The sequence below is a fragment of the Dermacentor andersoni genome, chromosome 4 (assembly GCF_023375885.2).
Source record: "Dermacentor andersoni chromosome 4, qqDerAnde1_hic_scaffold, whole genome shotgun sequence".
In the NCBI taxonomy this organism is placed as follows: Eukaryota; Metazoa; Arthropoda; class Arachnida; order Ixodida; family Ixodidae; genus Dermacentor; species Dermacentor andersoni.
The window spans coordinates 71107508-71124036 of NC_092817.1; the positions used below are offsets into that span (position 1 = coordinate 71107508).

The following is a 16529-nucleotide window of genomic DNA, read 5'->3' on the forward strand; positions in this document are numbered from 1 at the left end:
AAGCATCCCTCGAATGAACAGGTAATTTTGTCCCCGAGCTTCTTGAATTCACCAAAGCCATAGAACAATGCCGCACAATGCAATAGAATTAAAATGTACATGTGAAACAAAACAAAAGCTTTGAAAGGAGGCATTCTCACCGCTCTCAGCGAAATGTTCTAAAGGTCAAATGACTCGGGAAATCCAGAGATTCTATACTGGCTAGACAACACAACGAGAACCACAGGCAGGCGTTCGCAACCATCACTGCAGGACTACAGCACCTTCTGTGATCATCATCAAGAAAACATGTGGCTGGTGCAGAGAAACAGGTAGCAAGGGCCATTTCCTTTGCTGATGACGCTTGGGAATACAGTGAAACGTCGTTAAACCGTAGTCGGCCGGAGCTCGGAAAAAGTACGTACTAAAGGGTAGTACTGTTTACCCGAAATAGCATGAGATCGCCCACTTACCTGTCGAAAACGGAACTCAGAGAGAGTGCAATGAAAGGGGAAAAAACATGCAGTATTTATTCACTTCGCGCGACATAAGTGTTATTTTCGTTTGATGCCGCGGCGGCCTAGCACGATGACAGCAGCCTCAAACTTAAGCTGCGTGCCAGCTTCTCAGCCAGCCCGCCTCCTCTCGGCAAACACTCGCACGGCAGATTCCTCGTTGGCGTTACGTATTCTACGTGCACACGCGCACTAGTGCTGCATAAGTCCCGGGGCGCCTTTGTCATTGCCGAATGCTGGAGTTCGGAAAACTTTTCGTTTGGAATAGTTACGTTATCGTGCCCCTGTTCTCGTTGCGACGATTGCATTCACGAGGCTGACGTAACGCGCAGCTTCTGCCACTGTCGGGCCTGAATCGCCCGTGCTGTCGCTTTCCGTGTCGTCCTCATCACTGTCGCTAGTCGACACTTCGGCAACAACAGAGGCAACGATGGCGAAAAGTCGAACCTCGTAGCCGACATCTCTTCGTGGTCGCAGCAGCGCTGCCGAGCAACTTCGCATTCCAAATGCCACACACTGTAGTCAACAGCAGATCCATGTCGCGGGCCAGCGCAGACTTCTTCGTGTCACATTCGATAGCACGGACGACGTCTAATTTTTCTTCTATGCTGAGCACCCGGGGTCTTTTTTATCCGAGCTTCGGCATGACGCGAGTCCTCACTTGCACGACGCCATAACGCCCTCTCGCTCTCTGGCATGGTGTCGAAATGATGTTGATGTTGATGTGGCTTCACGTGCAAATGCACAGGGCGCTTGGAGGCTGTTGTACTGATCTCTGAGGCTTGTTGTTCTGCCGGACTGCCCCGGTGGAGACGACGCACCGGCGTGTTTGCACGACGAAAAGTGGAAACGCTATGTTTTAACCGATGCGTACGCAATAAGCTGGTACGGTTTATGCGGATACAAAATACATTATGTTCAATGGCCGCTGAGTTGGGGAATTGACTTTACTACTTTTAAACCGAAACTACTGTTTTAGCGGGTACGGTTTAACGAGGTTTTACTGTACTTTGATTCTCTCTCTCTCTCTCTACCTCTCTCACACGCACACACACACACACACACACACACACACACACACACACAAAGAATGATGTAGATCCAACACACATGTTGAAAACTATTCGAAGCGAAGCTTAAAGGCCAACTGTAACAAAACTTCACTCGAGCTAAATTGCCTAAGAATGCTTAGCAGATACAGTGGAATCTCGATAAATAGAAATCGCTTAAACAGTCCACTGTATTATATCAATGTAATCTTGGCAAAGCCGTGGGGCTGGTAAGTGTCAAATTTTTCTTATTAGCAACCTTTAAATAGTGCCTAAGCAGACGACGCATGCGCCTGGCGGTAAGCAGAAGTGATGCAGAAATGGCAAAGGTTGGAGAACCGTACACGACTGCTGATCTCTCAGATGTGCCTAGGCGTCCAGGTGCATTGCTCGCTCAACGCGTGCAAGTTGATGGGTGTCTCTACCGGCATGCTATACCATTATGCACGTGATTTGTGATGTTGCAAGAATGCAGAGGCGATGCATGGCCTTTAGCTGCTCGAACATGTACTCGAACACGAGCGATGGCTGTGCAGTACACAACGCTGAAGGAGGAAGGCCGAAAATACTTTTCCCGTCGCAGTGTTCAGAGCACAAGTGTGCACCGCAGCGCAGCAGGCAAGTGCAACGTGGACACACATTAGACCCTCGCCCATTATACTTGCTAAAATATCAGATGCGCATTAGATTTATATCTTGTTTAGGAGTGTTAATGCAATTTCCATGCTTTCTTTCTGCTTTGGACACATGGTGGTGGTGGTGGTGAATTGTAGCAATAGGCGGGTTTAGCCTGGCGATCAAGGCTGGCAATTGCTCCGCCCGCGCGTCTTGCACAATACCGCTGAAGGGTTTCACCATATGTCCATCAAACCAGTCTCTCTTAAGAATTCGATGAGGAGACGTGAAGTTTCTTTGCGGGCTATAACTGATCCCTCGGGAAATATAAGAGGCTGCAGGTGCGCATGCGGAAGGTCCTTGTTTTGCAGATCCTTCAGGAGAGTGTCTCTTTCATCTTGGAATTGCTGGCAGGACCACAAAAAGTACTCAATGTCTCCTGTCTTGGACACATAGAAAATGGGTGTGCATTTAATTCGGGGGTTTGTTGGGATCGGGCAAACACTGCCAAATGAATCAGCGATCCAAGGGTTCCGGTGCAGTCTTTAGACTTTGGGACCCTTGTCTGTATACTTATTTTATTTACTGAATTGTATCATGAATGGACAATAAACTGAAATGGAAAAGAAAGAAAGAAAGAGGAATGTGTCGGAATTTTGTCTGCCTTTGTTTAATTCAAACCACCAGATAAATAGATCAATTTTGCCTGTACCGTCAAGGTTCAACTAATGGAAGCCAACTATTAAAATTGCTATCCCCAACAACCGATTGATTGAGCATGTGGCTCTAGAACAGGAAGAAGCCCGACGTAAATTTTGCATTGAACAAGGACATCTACTGCACGACTGCGCTCTTCAGATCTTCGCTGTTGTGACTGATAAATGTGGCCATTGCTACTTCATTTCACTTTGTCTCACACTGACCCTGCCAAGCATGCATGTGTGCCATATGTACATACCACTAGCATGGATAGCCTGCAAACTGCACTGTTGGCAAAGCACTGCTACCATATCTTTGTCACGAGCCTAGTATTGCCAAGCCAGAAGAAACCACTTTGTGCATTGTTGAAAAGGCAACACGCACCTTGGGTCCTGGCATGTCGCCCTGTGAGCCTCCCGTCAGGGAACGCGTCAAACTGTTCAGCTTGGCATACATGCGCTTGGGTGTATGCGCGGGACTTGCTCCCACATTTGCTGATGTGGAGCTGCCCAGTGGTGGCTGGTCTGGCGCACGGAAGTTGTGGGTCTGCATGTACTCCTCGTATTCTGCCACAGGTGCTGCCTTGAGGTAATCTGTCCACTTGCCGTACAGGAAGCGCAGACGAGATTTTCTGAAAAAAAAAATGAAAAAAAAAGAAGCAGAACCTCATGTATTCAACAGACACAAACAGAACTCAAGTCCTATGGACGAAATTTATGCACTACCCAGCAAAGTGGTTACAGCTTTCTGCTGCTACAAAAAAGATCACAGGTTAGATTCCCAGCTGCCGCAGCAGCATTCTGATGGAAACAGAATGCAAAAAATGCTCGTGTGCTCAGATTTAGGTGCACACTAAAGAACTTCAGGTGCTTGAAACTAATCCGGAGCATTCCCACTGTTGCTTATCTCATAAATTGTGTGTTGCCTTGAGATGTTATACCTCATAACTTTATTTGGTTTTTGAAAATTGATGTGTTATTGGAAAATGGAACACTGCCTAGCATTTCCTAAACTTCACCATGGGCTGCAATGTCCCATGGTCATTTGAATGTGAAGGAATGCTTACACTAACACAACACACAACGACACAACAATTGCAGTGATCAGTAAACAAAAACTGTATTCTATCCCTTCACTATCTAAGCAAAGCTACAACAGCAAAAGTAAAAACAAGCAAGCTATTCTGTCAGACAGAGTTGAAGCTAAAGTGACGAAAAAAGTCGTGATTGCACTTGTAGATGGCACTTAAAGCACAATAGCTGCCATGCCTTCTTTGACTTCCCACTTTCAACTTACTGGCGAGGGAACCCTACAATCGAGAGTTTTATTGCATCCATAAAGATATTTATGCATTGCCTCTGCATCAGGAGTAGCAGCAAAGAAGAAACATCTAGGCGACAAACATATGGCAAACATTCAGCCACTGTATAAAGTGGCATGGCATAATCATAGTTGTTGCTTTGAATTATAGTACTGTCGCCCGATTTGCTCGGACATAGCATATCTTCACATTTGATCATGTGTGCATGTACTTGTTCCAATACTATCATCCTGTATTGCACTGTCGATGAATATGGTGACGAGACCACTGTCCAGCCTCCCAATCATATAGAGGGAGAACCATACAGAGAAGTAACTTCAAGAAGCCAGTCTGGCATGCAACTTATAATGTTGCCGGGCTTAAAGATTTCAACTTTAACCGAAAAATGCTAAGGAAATATTCACAGATAGGGAATTCATTTCTGTGTCTTTTCCACCTTTAAATGCCCCTTTCCCAATGAACAAGACTGAAACCTCCTTGCCTCACTGAAGTTTAAGAAATGCTCAGTAGTGTTTCATTTTCCATTAACAAATCAATTTTCAAAAATTCAACTCAATTACGGGGAGAACATCAGCTGTGAGGAGTGGCATTGAGGTTGCTGCGCTCTTACGTGTTTGTTCTCAGGAAGCCACGGCTAACATTCCTTAAACTGACAGCTGTTATGCAGAAGGTGGCACACTTTAATACTGCCTGTCCACAAAGGTTGTAGCAGCAACACTCTTCTGGAGACTGACTTCCTTTACACGCTAGGAATAGCATGTTGATGAGCATGTCCTTGTTGTGCTCAGCTTGACGAAGACGTAAGGTTTCGTCATTTGAAGGCAACTTTTAAGAGCTATAAAACAATCAATATTTATTGTTTATAGATCCACAGAGTTTTCTTTCAGGCAAATCAATAGGAATTTAGCCATTCATTAACAAGACATTATCAGCGGCTTTTTTTGTTCTTGCAGGATGCGCTTGTTTGTGGAAAGATTCTGCAATACCTCAGCTAACTAGGGCAAGCCAATGCAAACAGTGTTCTCACCACTGCTTCCACCACAGATTTCCTAGAAGCAGTAAAAAAAATCTAGGATCTGGTGGTTTTGTGCTCAAACAGTTTAGGAGCACTCATAAAACAAGTTAGCCTAAGCTGAATATTAGACAAAAAATAAACAAATGAATCATGCTATTATGATGTAACAGTAAAGAATTTCACCTGCTTATGGTAAAAAATTTTTTTTTTGGCCTAAATTACATAAGTATACTTTGTTATGTCTTCTTTATATCCTGGACACTATGGCACGGCAAAACTCCTCTGGTCAGGTGTACGATCCGGTGCATTGGATGTTGTAGTGTACAGTGAATCGTACCGTGTGTCTCCTACTTTGTTGCACGCCAGGCATCCAATCAGGTGCTACACCACGGCAAAACAGCTTGCTTCCAGCTGATTTTTTGGTCCATCACTCACCGACTCGTACCGTGTGTCTACTACTACTAGCAAAACGCCTAGAGTCCGGCTGCTGCTCCGGTGCATCGTATGCCATATCAGATGCTGCATCGTACCGTATCTACTACTTTTGTCGCATACTAGGCATCCAATGTGGTGCTATGGTACGACACAGTGCTTTGGATTTGGCTGCCGTACTGGCATTTGGACCAAATCAGATGCCGAATCACAGCATGTCTCCTACTTTTGTTGCATGCCAAGCGCCCAATTCGGCGGTACGGCACGGCAAAATGCCTCGAATCCAGCTGCCATTTAGGCACAACGAACACCGTATCAGACCGTGCCTCCCACTTTTGTCATAGGCCAGGTGTCCGATTTGTTGCTATGGCAGAGCAATGCGCCTCAGATCCTGCTGCCATTTTGGCTCATCAGGCGCCATATTAGTATCGTGCATCTCCCACTTTGAGGCAGCAAATTCAGGGTGCGATCATTATGTAAAGAAAAGAAAAAAAACACACACTTTTTGATTGGGAAAGTGAAAGGTGCGTTCATAAGCAAGTGCGTTCATTGTCGAGTAAATGCGGTAACCAAAATTTCGGACGGCGCATGATGTTTCGGGCATGGACCGCTTGCACAATGCCGCAAACTTAGGCAGCTGTGAATAAAGTTGCCGTTATATCGAATTGACATGAAAGTACAACTTTGGTCGTCGACTCCCAATAAAGTGGCATGAGTTAGGCCCTAGGGGCTTAAGCAGTGCAACTGGCAGATTGGCTGGTAACACAAGCCACTGCGAGAAGCTTGCCATCAGTATGTTCGCACTCCTAGACCTTATCAGTGATTGAGCATGAGATTACCCACATGGGCTAGATTGACAGGCGTGCTAGTGCAGTATGGATCCACATGCAGACCCCTCTGTGTGCAAGTAGTCTGGCGGCAGCAGCAGCTAGGTTCAGTTGGACCACAGGTGGCAAGCCAACATACCACTCTTGCATGATAAAACCGATCGCATGGTTGCAACTTTGCAGCAGTGCAGAGCGCATATATGTAATGTATTGTGGTTCCCATCTCTCGTATCGGCACTTCAAGGTGCCGACAGTTATCGAATGCTGCAGGAGACCCTTTGCTGGCACATCGGAGGCAACCCGCTTGCATATTTTTTTGCATGAACCTGATCACAATTTTTTGATCACAGATTTCTGTGTGTGCTTTTAACATATACCGGATATAACAAAGATACTTTCGTAACTGATGCGACTTCATTATAATGAGGTTTGACTGTATTACTACGTTGCCATACTACTCACTGTTCATCATAATAAGAAACCTTCATTCACCACAAATCCTTGCAACACTCCACCATCGGTGTGAACTTACTGCTTGTCAAAAATAAATCCTTCTATCCGGTGCAAATCTTTGTAGAACCAGCCTGCTTGCTTGAATGTGAGCGACGACGTCAGTCCAGACTTTTGGCAGACAATCTCCATAAGGCCATACTGTAAAAAGCAAGCGGAACGTATGTTGTTACAGCAGAAAGGCAAGTGCTGGGTGCTTGTGCATACCTGTTCAAACCACAGCTTTCCCACAATGATGTTATGGATACAGCAGTTTACGTTGGTCCACGTGTATGACTCGCCATGCCTGAAATCAATGGAGAATGGACTGCCTTAGTGAGCCAATCCACAGGCACACTATGACCAAGCACAGGTACTAGTTGTTTAGAGCAAACAATGTTACCACAGAGAGCAATCGATTTCCACATATTGTCTAGCAAGAGTAATGCCATCACCAGAGAATGGAATGAACAACAATAAGTTACCAGCATTATACAAACACCATCGATAAACCTGTTGGTCAACTGCTCTCAAACTTTTGTCTAACAAGCTGCACAATTCAAACCACAAACAGAATTGCAGTGACATTGTACAGTGCATATTCTGCAAACTCCGAATTTAATAATAAAGGCCAAAAGGAAGCTATCGTTTCAATGTTTAGATATATGAGGGCGAATCACAAAGTTTATCCCCCAATTTTTATTAGCCAAAATGAGGTGCATACAGGTAATTACAAATATACGTGCTATTCTACATTCATCACATACTATTTTTCCACTTAGTCCCTACACCGGTTCAGACATTTTTTTTCCCATCGCAGCACTTAACTTCAGATGCCCCTGTGATAGAATTCGTCCGGCTGACTGTCATGCATTTGCAGCTGTCATGCAAGTCTTTGGCCTTTTGCGAACTCACATCCTCACCACCTCACATTTCTCAAAGCGAGACACTTTCCCCATACGTGGGCTGCATTTCGCTGTGAACTGATGGGAGTTCGTCCCTTGCTCCATAGAAAACGAATTGCACTTCGTTGCTTATATGCCGTGGACGTGTGAAGCACAACTGCCATATTCAACAACTGACAGCAGTGCTATGCCATGGAGCTACTGGCAGATAAGGCCGAACTGGTCCAAGAAAGGTCCACTGCTGGGAATGGATATGTTGATTTCGCATTTACGGCCGTAATTTGGATAAAAAAGATATGTGCAAAGACTTTCTGATTTGCCCTCGTACCCGAGCACTGGCTACAGTAAACAGGACATTGTGCAAGTGCTACAGGCTTTGCAAGATCTCAAACTAGGAAGGGCTTATCATTGAGTGTTGCAACGCTATCCTCAGAATCAGATTACTCACGAGAGGAGCTCCACAGTCAGATGGCCTTCAGGTTTGATCTCGATCGACTTACCCCAAAACTTCAGTTTTGGGTATACGGAGCCATGAACCTTGAAGTGGGGTGACTCGGCGTGGAATGCACTCACAGGCGGATGATGACTCACTTGTTCGCACACCATTCGGAAGCCCACATCTTCTCTGCACAGAGAGAAATAGCAGTAAAACAGTCAGACTTAAGTGGTGCAACTGTAGTGCCACAATGTCACAAGCCGTGCAACAGCCTCCTTCATTTTTTGCTTACTCCAGTGAAATGAAGTTCTCTGGACCATAGAGTTTCCTACAAAATTACTAGAGGGAACTCTGGCGCTGCAGTCGTTGTCCTACCATGGGAATGATGGGAAGTACATGGATTTGTCTGATCTTCGTGCTTGTGGATTCAGACGCTCTTGTGGCTTTGTATATTGCGCTATATAAATATTATTGTCGTATATTTCGGTGCAATCTATATTCTTCGAAGTGCAGAAGACGCCGGGAACGCGTACAGTTTCTATTAATTGCAACGATTGAGCTTGTCCAGGTGGCCAAATCGAAACGCGCCAAGCGTCTCAAGGCACTGGCATGCCCGCGATAAACTCGCAAGGGCGTTTCATTCGCTTGTCGATACGTGCGTCCGTGGCTTAATGGTTTCAATATCAGGCTTCTGTGCTAGAGTCCCTGTGTTCGAATCCTGCCATCGGGCAATATTAATGATGTTTATTTAATTATTTATTCCGCAATATACTGTTGAAAATGACGAGTTAACAAAGTCACAATGCCGTTTGAAGCCAAAAGGACGAAGTTTAGGCAAATCCATGTACTTCCCATATTTCCCATGCTGGGACAACCGCTCCCATTGCAGCCCCCGTAGACACTAGCGCCAGAGTTCCCTCTAGTAATTCTTGTAGGAAACTCTATGCTCTGGACAACTTCTGTGTTAACGCATGTTCAATGCAAGTTCGCCCAGTTTGCATGAACTTAAAGGAAAGAAAGAAAGAGAAAAGAAAAGAAATAACACAATCCTGTGTTGCACCTTACATGAGTCGTGTGTCATATCAACAACTAGGAAAGATAAAAACAGATGATGTGCACAGAGCTGGCACATCCTACAATGCAGACACGCATAGCAAAAGCTGGCCTGCAGGGTCAATATTAGTATATTAATGTACTCTTTCCTTGCTTCCCTTCAGCCCAATAAGACCATCCTGTGAGATTAAATATTCATTCATTCATTCATTCACACATCATGTAGATGAGGAGGCAAAGCAAACGCAGCAAGCTATCTAAAATTCAGTAATCTCAGTAGCTCTATCAACAATCATCAAGAACTATAATCAGGCATGGTATATTTTCTTTCGGGGGGGGGGCAAAAGAACAGTCATTTTGTAGGACTCCCATGTTCAGGACACCTAGAAAAAAAGAACAGCCACTAAAAGATATACCATGGAAACAACCTTATATTTTTCCAAACACACTCTACAACCTTTCGAAATGTAACTGCAGCCATACAAATATTTACCATTTTGCATCATTGGTATGAACTATGTACATGTATATAGGGTATACAATGAAAAAATATTCCCAAGTAACTCAAGATGACTGAAGAGTATACCTTTGCTCACACTTCGCTACCGTTTAAGACAGTCCAAAAAGTGAAAATTCAGTATATTACAGATGACCAAAGTTATGCGATATGTTCCTTTAAAGCATAAGGCAAGCCAAAATTATTCTCCCTTAACTACAACTGAAAAGGCTTCAAGAGCTGCAGCAAAGTTTGAAGTGCTGCTACAGGTTATGGAATATGAAGTTGGCTACCTACCTGACTAGCTCGTACGTCTCACCAAGCAGTGGGTTGAAGGGTTTGCTCAATCGTTCAAGGTTGGATGCAAGTGCAGACACTGCGAAAGCCGTCACTAGCTGCAAGACAAAACAATCACCGGCATTTCTCAGGGTCGCATCCTGTACAGAACATTTCTATTTAATTTACATATATGCAGTATTATATATATATTATATATCTTACGCTCTTACGTCAAATATACCGTATTTACCCGCGTATAACCCGCCCCTGCGTATAACCCGCACCCCTAACTTTGAACTCGGCGGAAAAAAAAAACTCGCGTATAACCCGCACGTTTACCTGAAAAAAAAAATGAGCGCTAGAAAGATGCAACTGAAAGATGCAACTCACACTCAGTGATCATTTCGTTTTCAGAACATTTATTCAAACGACCGCCACCACGTCACTGGTTATCCGATTCTTAATCGTCGCCGCTCTCACTACTGCCATCCGAGGCTTCATCGCCACTCTCAAAGACGTAGTCGTCCTCGGCACCATCCAAACTATTACTGATCGCACATTTTTTAAAGCTTTTGCGCACCAAATCGGCCGGTATCGCTTTCCACGCATCCACGATCCACTGGCACAGCAATGGAATATCAGGCCTTCGCACGCGTCCCGTCGGTGTGAGGGCGTAAATGCCGTCGGCCATCCACTGGGCATACAGCCGCTTCACGTGTGCCTTGAACGGCTTGTTCAGGCACACGTCGAGTGGCTGTAGCATGGACGTCATGCCGCCAGGTATTATGACGAGGTCGGTGCTGGTCTCGGCAAGGCGAGCCTTCACCGCATCAGTGCAGTGGCCTCTGAAGGAATCTAGTACGAGCATCGACCGGCGTGCCAGCAAGGCACCTGGTCTTCGCTCCCAGATTACTCGAAGCCAGTCACCGACTAGGCCACTGTTCATCCACGAATTTTCTTCCGCACGCACAACGATTCCTGGGGGCAGTGGAATGCTAGGTAGCGTCTTGCGAAGTGCGATCACATATCGTTGAAAGTTCAACAACTTTTCCTCGTAGGCTTCAGGAAGCCGCTGGCACATGGTTGTTCGCCGCCGCATAGAAAATCCATGTCTTCGCATGAAGCGCTGAAGCCATCCACGGCTTGCACGAAACTCACGTGGAATGTTCAATTCCCGGGCCAACTTCAGGGCTTCCATTTGCGCCATCTCAGTCGAAACAGCGTGGCCACGACTTCTCTGCTCCTCAATGAACTTCGCAAGCTGCGTCTCGAGGTGGGGGTACGCGCCAGTCTTCGGACCCCGAAACGCTCGCCTGTCCCGGTTCGTTGCTTCGAGACTCTCTTTTTTCTTCCTCCAGTCGCGAATGCACGACTCGTCGACGTCATGCTGTCTTGCAGCAGCTCTGTTGCCGATTTCTTCGGCAGCGGCTATAATCTTTAGCTTCTCTTTCGCTGTGAAACACTGCCGTCGAGTCGCACTCATGATGCCAAAACAAAGCAGGCAAACAGTGCAAACTGGGGTAAGTACACTAAACAGCGCCTAACGCGAGGCTCAACAATGCTGGCCTTTCGTTGGCCCTTCATCGGCTTGACAAGCGTCGATGACGATGGGGATGGCGGACTACACGGGGAGGCCGCCGCACATTGCGGTGAAGCCGACCCCCCCCCCCCCCCCCCTCCCAAGGAAAAAATTCGCAGATAACCCGCACCCCCACTTTCTAACCGCGTTTTTTCACATTTTGGTGCGGGTTATACGCGAATAAATACGGTATTGTATATATTACATATGCAGTATGTAATAGTAGATGACGTCTAATGTGAGCATGCGATTGTCCTGTGGTATCACAAACATTACAAGATTTTAAGTAAGTTACGTTTGTTTTCCTACATTTTAAACAAATATGCATTTACGAAAAGAATTTTCCTTGAATCCAAAACCTACGACCATGAGGCTTTGTTGATACAATGTAACAGGTGCCACGATCCCAATGTACATTTTATTTTGATAGCAATTGTACGAACATTTGAGGCACATTTGCTCCAACGGTACCGACAGCCCATGTACAGCCCACATGTGGAGGGTTAGAAGGTCTCCAAGGATGTGCAATGCAGAATACTGTAATGATTCTATTCCAATTTATTTTCTTATGCTTTGCCAGTGCTCCTCGGGGTGCTCCATCTACATTACCACTACAATCAGCTGCTGGTCGTGATCGGTGGATAATAAGGAAAATATTGAGCAAATGGGATCATTACATGTACCATCTTGGATTTGTTCAAAGAATGCAAAAATACGAGGTAAACCACAGAATCATATGCTTGATGACGAGGAATCAAGTGACAACTGTGACACCGAATGCCACTGCTCACTAGAGAATTTTAAAGCATACACAATGTTTCCATTAACTGTACAAATAACCCTTACCCACTGCACTGCTATAGTAAGTTTAAGTGAACTGAAAGTGACTTTCCACCTGAAGTTGTATTTTTGGTTTCAGAAAACGTCTATTCCATTCTGAAGTTGGCACATATTTATAAGAACAGAAATCGAAATGAAAAATCCCTGCCATACTGGAGGCAGAGAACTTGCAAATTAAAATTTTATCCAAAGCTTTCTAGTTTAATGCCCATCAGCAGCATCCTCACACTCGACTGCGGCCGCATGCGTAGCAATTAGACTTTGGCCACCCTGCTTATCAGTGCCGTGGTTCCGCTAATTTCAACTAGTTCTGAAGGCTCAACTCGCCTCAAACCCTGCAAAACTTAGGGCCAGACCCCGCACACGCTTGCATGCACTCAAGCTCTGTCCTGCACAAAGCAAACGCTGCACATATGCACTACAGTTGCATGTAGCTGCAGTCTGCTATGTAGGGCAGATATGGTGGCCACTGTGGGGTGCCGCGACGAGTCCACCGCCTAAGCGCACTGCAGCTCACCGAGGACAAATGCGTTTCGCTTACGTATGGCGCGTCATAGGCGTCACAATCAGAAGTAGTGGCATCTACATTAACAGCCAAAATCAAATTTGAACTCTGTGCCACGGTGATTTTCAGTAGGCGGAGTGTTGTGCGCACGCTCTGTTCCACCGTAGTCTTCACAGTGCGAGGCATTAAAGGAGTGGGAGCACCGCGAAGGGCTTGTTTGACTGCCAATAACTCCGCTTCTACTGAATGCATGGAACAACCTTTTGTGGCAAGCTATCTTTAAAATACAGTCAAAACCGGCTAATCAAACTTGCAAAGAAATGTCTATCAGTTCGATATAGGGCATAATTCGATATAATCCTGCTAAATAACTGGATGTCATAAAAGAATGTACCATGTATAAAATCACTTTATTGATGAAACTAGCTTAGTTTTGCGTGAAATAGTCCTGTATTTTCTTCTGCTTGGGCGATTTCGCTGCCTGCGACGCACGCACTTCTCCACATTGTCTAAAGAGTTGGAGCAGCTGAGGTCGTAACCTTTCACATTCATGCAGAAGCGCCGGACTAGCACGAGTGCACCAATCACCTCGGAGGATGTGGGCAAAGGACCATCGTTGCTTTCCTCATTGTGCCCACTTTCACTTGTGCTTGGTACAATGTCGGCAATGCAGTCTTCGTTTTCAGGCTATCCTGTGGTCGTGGCACCATCATCTGCACTCGCAAACTTGTTGACTGTTGATTTGTCAACAGTTTCTGGAAATTCTGGCAGCTCGCTCCAAACTTCACCAACAACGGATGGCTTCATTGCACTCATCAGAATTTACAGTCATCACTGGGCACGCGGAAGCCAGCATGCCTGAAGCAATTTCAGATGAACCACTCGTACACGGCCATGTATACGTGTTGGGCACCACGGGCACCGGGTCTCGAGTATGTCCACTTTAGCCCTAATCTCCTCCCTTATTCTTCAAGATCGTGCTGAGAGTGCTCCTCGGAATTTAGCACGCTGCGGGGACATCCGACTTCTCACCGCGTTCGACTCGATTTACGATTTCAAGCTTCACAGTGAAAGGCAAATTCTGCCACTTCATCACGGCAACACTGCAGGAGAAGGCCCACAAGGCACAAACACAATGAACCAGAATAGCAGCTAGACAACTGGCACTTGCGCCATCTTGCACGACGAGGGCACAAGAGCCTCTGATTGTCTGAGCAAGCACTGCGGACGGGCCAGGATCATTTTTTGCAGGGGGTTGTCGACGGCTCACCCGACGCAGCGCGGTCACGGTAGGGAGAGAGGTTGGACGGAGCCGCGCCGCCAGGTTTCCTCGCTGTGATGAGGGAAAGCCAACTTCTGGGGGCACTTACGAGCCGCTTGTCGTTCGATATATAGGGAGTTGCTGCTATTTTTGTTTGATGTAGGCATAACTTTTGCTATCTATACTCATTGTAACTATACTGTGTTCCGAAATTGTCCATTATACAGAATAATTCGATGTAAACAGGCTAGATATAGTCGGTTCGATTGTAGTCATTTTACCTTTAAGTACATTTCTCCACTAGGTAAGAAAGTGGTTCAGGGCCCCTTTAAGCCATGAAATAGCAGTGAATGTTGAACATCACGTGGGCATGTAGTCAGCTACACCTAGTATCAGTAATGCAGTTTAACCTCGATTGGTTACACATTCGCTCTCCATCTGCAAATGAAAGAGGCGTGTTTATAAAGAAACTTTTATAAGTGCTCTAACTGTCCCACACACACTCACCATAAAAAGACATTACTGGGTTGTGAATGTGCATTGTGTACCGAGATTGGGTGCATCTCTAAGAGGCAGCAATATGAAACGGCAAGCATAAGCAAATGTAGACTGTGTAGGACACAGATTCTTCCAAATTAAACGTGTTGAAGTAGAAGTAGTGGCTTCTCTTGGAGACAACTAAGCAACTGGGAAAAGTGTATAAAAGCATAACTGTGTTGCCGCAATAAAATTATGAAGAGTAGGTTTTATCAGCAACAAACACAACAGCTGCATGAATGGACATAACAGAGGATGGTGGAATATAGTTCTGTGATAAAGGCGCATTCTTAAATTTATTTGAGACTAAAATATTAGTAAACTTTTTATTCTCGGAGGATACAAGTTGTCTTTTTCTCAGGCACATGAGAACACTTGATATTGTACATATTCTTGGTTGCAGTTTGAAACATTCTAGGAGCAAGAATTGAGGCAAAGCTCAACAGTATTAATAGCGCTGCAACATTGATGCGGTTTCTCATAGTCATGGGACACTTGCTCTACCAATGCAATGTCGTGCAATTTAAGAATGCTCATGAGAAGTACACATTGCCAATAGAAAACTGGGACATCAAGACACACCCTTAGCAGTCAACCCTTTCAAATCCTGTGACGCAGATTGGCAAAGTAAAGCAACTTCTTGTCTTTCTTCTCTTGTACTCGCTGTAAAATGTGAACTATACTAGCATTCTTTTTAAAGGGTGCCTCACCAGATCCCATAGCAAATTTTGGTTATACACTGAAAGTTGTTATGTGTCCTCTAGGGAGTGTTCTGCCAAAAAATATGTTTCGCAACGGCTTATTAATAGCAGAGACAGAAATATTTCAGTGCCGCGAACCGATAATTTCAGGAAGCAAGCCACACTGCTAAGCATGACATTTTCTCCACTCGCCCTGTCTAGAATCCGCAAGCGAAATTCCTTTCCTGCTTTCTCCCATACCGGACCTCGAGGATTGTGTGATGTGTACGTCACAGGCCTTGGCTTAATTTTTTTTTTTTCCAGCGCTGCACACTTCCGCTGATGGTGTTGCGCGCAAGCTGTTCCGATTGTCTGGTCTTGCGCAATGCACGATTTTGCGCGCTGTGCACAAGGACACATGACTAGCGGTATAATTCAGTGCTACACGAATACTAAGGCAGAACAAGTGGGTCGCAGAGCATGACCACGTGCTGGAACATGGCAGAAAATGGCATAATTTTGGTACCTGTGCAAGTGACTGCACGACTGTGGGATCAAGCAGACGAAGCAGGAGTACATCCCTCTTGCTTCGGTGCGAAAACAAAAAACATGCAGACATTTTGTTTGTGTGTTTTATTATTTCTCTGAACTTCAATTCGTCAATTAAAGCAACAGATCACACAAATAACAGATGTTGCCTTGAATAATTCTCGAAGTCACGTGTCACCATGAGCGACGTCATACTGCGGACACGAGTATGTCACCGTCTGGCTTGGAGCGCGGTCACCGCGAGGAAAAGGGAAAACGGCATTCGGATTGAAATTTCAGACCTTTCTGCAGCGTATAGCAATGTAATTCTTTGCAAACACTATCATTAGCGTGCATTGTATGCTTTGCACTTGTCAGCTCAATATGGCCAGATCTGGTGAGGGAGCCCTTTAAAGAAAGGTAGAAACACTTCATAGCAGGTAAGACACCATCCTGAAAAACATGGCTGCAAGTTCATCAAGGTGCAAA

The 16529-nt window shown here is 45.3% G+C and overlaps 1 protein-coding gene across 1 annotated transcript in view; it reads right to left on the bottom strand.

The window, feature by feature from the left end:
• The window catches only part of LOC126536290 (oxysterol-binding protein-related protein 1-like), a 132757-nt gene that overhangs the window by 17866 nt on the left and 98362 nt on the right, over window positions 1-16529 (bottom strand). The window contains exons 17-21 of the mRNA XM_050183192.3: window positions 10129-10226; window positions 8295-8471; window positions 7170-7248; window positions 6985-7103; window positions 3242-3488 (exon numbers count right to left, since the gene is read on the bottom strand). Coding sequence (XP_050039149.2) covers window positions 3242-3488; window positions 6985-7103; window positions 7170-7248; window positions 8295-8471; window positions 10129-10226 — 720 coding nt within the window. The remainder of the gene's footprint in view (window positions 1-3241; window positions 3489-6984; window positions 7104-7169; window positions 7249-8294; window positions 8472-10128; window positions 10227-16529) is intronic.